The sequence below is a fragment of the Ammodytes marinus genome (assembly GCF_949987685.1).
Source record: "Ammodytes marinus genome assembly, chromosome: 7".
NCBI classification, from domain to species: Eukaryota; Metazoa; Chordata; class Actinopteri; order Uranoscopiformes; family Ammodytidae; genus Ammodytes; species Ammodytes marinus.
Genome location: NC_137211.1, coordinates 32,920,189 through 32,926,114, shown reverse-complemented (window position 1 = coordinate 32,926,114; position 5,926 = coordinate 32,920,189). Strand labels below are relative to the sequence as shown.

Here is a 5,926-nt window from a genome sequence, read left to right as displayed (position 1 = left end):
TATGCAGACAAAGTATAGGAAGCTCCTTGTGTGGAAATCAAACGTAGACACTAAAATTAATATTTTCAATGGTATTCAATTGCATAGGAAGTAGGGCTGCAGGATATATCGAGTTTGTAAGATATATCGATATAATTTCCTAGGGGATACAAAATTAGAAGATATCGTTTACATCGATGCTGCGTTAAAATGATCAGTTGCGCCACAAGCGTCTGTGTTTGCCTCGGAGACTGTGTGAGCGCAACCCCTCCCCCTCCCCCTCTGTCATTCCGAACGTGCCGTGTGCAAAGACGCCTCATTCCCGCCATGGACATATAAAGAAAGATTCCCGCCCCAGCCGCGCCCCCACAATACAATTCAATGGATACCGGCAAAGAAAACGAGACAGCGGCGGGAGAAGACATTGTATCTAAGAAAAGAAACAATGGCTCCATAATATGGAAATGGTTCGGGTTCAAAACAACTGATGAGGAGCAGCTGCAGGTAATCTGTAGAGAGTGTAAAAAAAACGTTGCGGCTAAAAGTGGAAGCACCACAAATCTTTTCCACCATCTACAACAGCGGCACAAAGTGCAGTATGAGGAATGCATCAAACTCCGTGGCTGTGCTGCTGCATCACGGCCCGCGAAAGCTACTCCTGTTCCGAAACAGTCAACTTTACTAGCCTCCTTCACTCGTGGCGAGCCATATGAGAAGAACACAGCAAAGTGGCGTGATATCACTAAAGCAGTGGCCTACCACATCGCAAAGGACATGGTCCCGATAGCAACGGTGGCCCAGGATGGATTCAGGAAGTTATTACAAACAATGGACCCAAGGTACAATTTGCCTAATCGAAACTATTTCTCCGACAAAGTGTTGCCAGAGATATACACATCTCTCAGACAAAAGTTGACAGCCCGGCTCGCAACGGTGACAGATTATGCGGTCACCACCGATTTGTGGTCGAGTAGGACCTGCGAGCCGTACATGTCTTTGACAGTTCACTTTATCGAGGACTGGAAAATGGAGTCGGCGTGCCTCCAAACCAGTTACTTCCCGCAAGACCACACCGGAGAGCACATCGCGGAAGCGCTGCAGGATGCCCTCGCCAGCTGGAAGCTGGAGGGAAGGGGGCTGGTGGCCATGACATCTGACAACGGGAGCAACATTGTTAAAGCGGCCCAACTGCTCAAATGGCTGAGGATGCAATGCTTCGGTCACCGCCTTCATTTGGCCATTGGTGAGTACAATGTAAAGTAATTGTTATAGGGAAGAGAAAATGTGTGCTTTAAAACAGTTGTTTGCCATAAGAACCACGTAATGTTACTATTGCCGGGACAATGGAAATATTTCACCCGCGAAAAATGTAAAAAATGTAAACAAAGCTAGGACCCCACAGCCTTCAATACGTAGCACGTAGGGCTGTCCAAAAAAGTGCCTGATTAAAAATAAATCAAATAAAGTAACCAAGAATAACGAAAATAAGGTGAATTTACAACAGTTACAGTTATATGCCTAACGTTACTATTGTTGACTTTATTAAAATGTATTTGTACATTTTAACTGACATAGTTTATATTGAAAGTGCAGATACCACCTTCAAGTGCAGCAGATTGTGAGAATACACAAATAAAGTCTACAACTTTTTTAACACAGTTAAATGGTAATTGTATTTGGCATAAAATCCTATTCACATACTTCTCTATTAAACACAGGCGATCTAACTTTTTTAGATAAAAATAACAATGACATTTTTTTTTTAATTATCATTATTTTTTTTATTTAAAATGTTTTGTTTTAAAGAACATGAACACACAACTGAGAAAGTGAACACAAACAAAATAAAGTGCCGTACTCTACTTAACAGGGTTCTAAGACATTGTTTAAATTAAAAGGTATATGAAAAAGTCAATGAGTTTAAAGATTATTTTCAAATTGTTTTCTAGGACATGGCATGGATGATCACCGCATCACAAGGTGCATTTCGCTGTGCAAGAAGATTGTCAGCAGCTTTTCCTATAGCTGGAAACGGAGAAGAGAATTGGCTGAGGTGCAAATTCAGCTCGGTCTACCGACTCACCAGCTCATCACAGAGTCAGCCACACGCTGGGGATCGAGACAGCAGATGATCAGCAGGGTCCTGGAGCAAGAGGCAGCCCTCTCCAAAGTCCTGTTTGCTGACAAGAAGTCAAGACATCTTGTCCTTAACTGGCAGGACGTAGAGGTCCTGCAGGCAGTCCAGAAAGTCCTGAAGCCCCTTCATGACTTCACAGATGCTCTCTCCGGTGAAGAGTATGTCACCCTCTCCTATATCAGACCTGTGCTACACCTCTTCAACTCAAGTCTCCTAATACGGGAAGAGGATGATAGTGAGCTGTGTAGGTCGATCAAAACCAGAATCTTGGAGTACCTCAATTCCAAGTATGCTGACCCACACACAAGTGAACTTTTGGATATTGCGTCACTTGTGGATCCACGTTTCAGGGTCAAATACATCCCAGGTGAAAGAGTTGAGGCACTGAAAAGCAAAGCTGTGTTGGAGGTGGAGGCCTTGCTGGCTGATCGGGGCAGCGGTCAGCCTGACCCGGCTGGGCCTGTCACTGTGCCAGAGGAACCAGGAATGCCACCACCATCTAAGAAGAAGTCACTGGCCAGCTTCTTCACGCAGAGCACAGCCACCAACACCAGGCTGACACAGAGGGAGGCGATTGAAAGGGAGCTTACAAGCTACTTACAGTCAGCTTCCATCGACCACAACACAGATCCTCTCCAATGGTGGAAGATGCACGCCGATATGTTTCCAGCACTGAGCCTCCTAGCAAAGAAGTACCTATGCGTACCAGCAACCAGTTCCCCTTCTGAAAGGGTTTTCAGTTGCAGCGGCAACATTGTCAACTGTCACAGGGCATCCCTTAAGCCTGAGGCGGTTGATAGACTCGTTTTTCTTGCACAAAACCTGTGAAATACAGGAGCACTGCATTTGAGAAAATGTTTTTTGCCTGTTGGTAATTTTGTTCTGTTTACATTCTTGTTCTTTGCACAGCTGTAGGAGAGGAAAAATCTTAAACCTTTTAATTTTATTAAAACTATTTATTTTATATATTTTTGAAACCATAAGAAAAACTGTTTTTATTGATATGAGAGATTATTTAGTGTTGCTTTTGATGAAATTTTATGAATTAAAGTGCATTTTTAATATGTTTTATTGCATATGAAAGATTGGAACCCTCTGTGGGCTTTTTTAATAGCCTCAATAGGCAGGCATACTGTTTTTTAACAATGTTTGACAAGTGGTCTGTTGTGTAGGCCTTTAATTGTTTAATAAACACACATTGACTTTAAAAATCCATCATTTTTATTATCACTAGGGCTTTGATGCAAATTTAAATTCTGAACAGCAGTTGTGGTCCCCAACATTTATCATTTATGTTTCACCTGGTGATGCGCTGCTTCGCAGAGGCTTTGAGTTTTCTTTAAGTGGTTTAACATCCCGGTCTAGACGAGTGCTTCAATGTTGTGCCTTATATTTCGAATGTGTGTGTGTGTGGGCGGGGGGAGCTGCAGCCCCGGCCGAAAAAAAAGAGAAGACATGATCTAACCCACTCTATAGAATATATCGAGATATATATCGTATATCGCCATTCAGCCTAAACATATCGGGATATCATATTTTGCCCATATCGTGCAGCCCTAATAGGAAGACTGGTTAGCATATGCCGCTAGCTTAGCTTTGGCCCCTTGGCTTGCTACCTACTAATGCTACGCATGGTTTGATTGTCTTCGCTTATGCCGGCAAATATTTAGTAAACAATGAAAAATGGTGAAGCTCCACATGTAAAAAAGTAACTGCGAGACACAAAGGAACGGAGGTAAATGTTTTATGTTGGCTCGGGAGGGCTGTTTTTCTTTGCTAATCCTTTACACACTAGCCTCAGGCCATATCGCCCCTTCGAAAATCATATATGTTGCCTGTTTCAGTCTGATGATGCCGTGTTGCTATGCAGACAAAGTATAGGAAGCTCCTTGTGTGGAAATCAAACGTAGACACTAAAATGAATCTTTTCAATGTTATTCAATTGCATAGGAAGACTGGTTAGCATATTCCGCTAGCTTAGCTTAGCCCCTTGGCTCAGCCCCAGGCTTATGTTTAGCCCATGGCTTTTGCTCCTAAAATAAACAAATTTATTTGACCTGCTGCAGTCTAATAATGCCGCGTTTCTAACAAGACAAAGGATGGGAAGCTTCTCGTGTGTGAATCAAAAAAGGAATGTAAACAACGGCATCCATTTTGATTGAGAAGAACATGTAAGCAACGTAGCAAAAGCTACCGTGGCTTGCCGATCAATTCTTATTTATTGATAATGCAATACGTGTATAACTGACACAATTACAGCACTATTACAACTCAAAATATATATAATATGCCATCAATAGCTATCCTGCTGCATGCTGCACTATTTTATAAATGCAAAACCCACAAATGTTTTGTTTTCTAGTTTGCAATAGTATGTCAATTGAAGTAAACTGTTGGTGTACTTTTTTCCTCCATACTTAAAATGGATTTATATTTATTACTCGTAGTTCATAACCTGTTGTAACCTCCAGCCTTTCTCTACATACAGGCCAGCACGTCAGTGACATCCCAAACATTTGCTCAAACGAGGGAAGTTGCCTGTCAGACAGACCCCACATCGACACGTTCTGTTGGGACACAATTGTCTTTTAACCCATTGATGACGGCTGCTGCACGATGCCACATTGGCTCTCCTGCCTGATGCTGCATCGTGCAGCATTATTACTTTATCTAATTTTCATGGCATTCCCAGCATTGAATGCACTGTCATTGGTTCAAATACACATGAGGTGGGTTTTGTTGATTTTTTTAAGACCACGTGACCACCCAAAAGTTGTGTGGTTTGCCGAAAATCATGTCAATCAAAAAAATAAAAAAAATAATAAAAAAAATACGCCAGCTATGTCGGCGACAGAACAGTTAGTGGCGTTTGGTGCGCAGAATCAAGGTCTACTATACTACTGACGAAAATCACACAACACATTGCATCTATTTATTAACAATATTTAATAATTTTTTAATTCATCTAATTTTGACGATTTTTAGAAATATTTGTTGGTTTGTAAGCGCTAAGGGAGCATGTTTAAATAAAACATGGGAACCTTAACTTTTAAATGTATTTTATTTCATGTTTCTATGTGCTACACAGGCTTAGATATTAAGGTTTTGGTAGACTTGACAATTCGTACTATTTTTTCAGAAAACCCTCAGGCATTAAGGACATGCATCCTAGATTGCCATAGTCATCAATGGGTTAAGACTCTTCGGGCGCACTTCAGGAGTGAAGGTTTGTACTAAATATGTTGTATTTTTTGGTATTTTGATTATAAGAATTAGCTGCTGCATACTCGAAATAGTAATAGTAATGCTATGTATTTTTCTTTTGTTATATTGTTTAGATTTCATAAATATATACAACTCTGTTACAGGTGTCCAGGCTACTGTGTCCTGCAGAGACTTTGGGGTTGGTACACCCACTGTATCATCCTTACACTTGTCCTCCACACCAATAAAGAGACTGTCAAAGAGACCTCGTCTCGACCTGGAGGAGGAAGACGACTCATTTGAGGGCAGCTCTTTCCTAGAGCCTTCAGAGGAGCTGGACGACACATATGACCCTGCAGACTCCTCCACAGCCATGACAGAGCCCATGGATACGACGTGAGTTACTCAAATATCCCTACGTGTGTGTGTGTGTGTAACTAATCACTTGTATGTGATCAGTTGCCAATTTACGAGCAGACAATTATGGAGTCTGAATAAATACTGCATGTTTCCATAAAAATTACCAACGTAATTCACAGCATTTCTATCGTTGAAGATGTGCAAAATGAGATCTGAAGCCCTAACAGCATATCATTTGTTGCTCTG

The 5,926-nt window shown here is 41.5% G+C and overlaps 1 protein-coding gene across 1 annotated transcript; it reads left to right on the top strand.

The window, feature by feature from the left end:
* Window positions 1-360: 360 nt before the first annotated feature.
* Window positions 361-5,720, top strand: LOC307252965 (E3 SUMO-protein ligase ZBED1-like; the record flags this gene model as incomplete). The annotated part of the gene is made up of 3 exons (XM_080030786.1): window positions 361-1,222; window positions 1,929-2,879; window positions 5,485-5,720. 3 exons carry the CDS (start codon window positions 361-363, stop codon window positions 5,718-5,720), a joined length of 2,049 nt encoding a protein of 682 aa, XP_079886912.1.
* Between the last annotated feature and the right edge of the window lie 206 nt (window positions 5,721-5,926).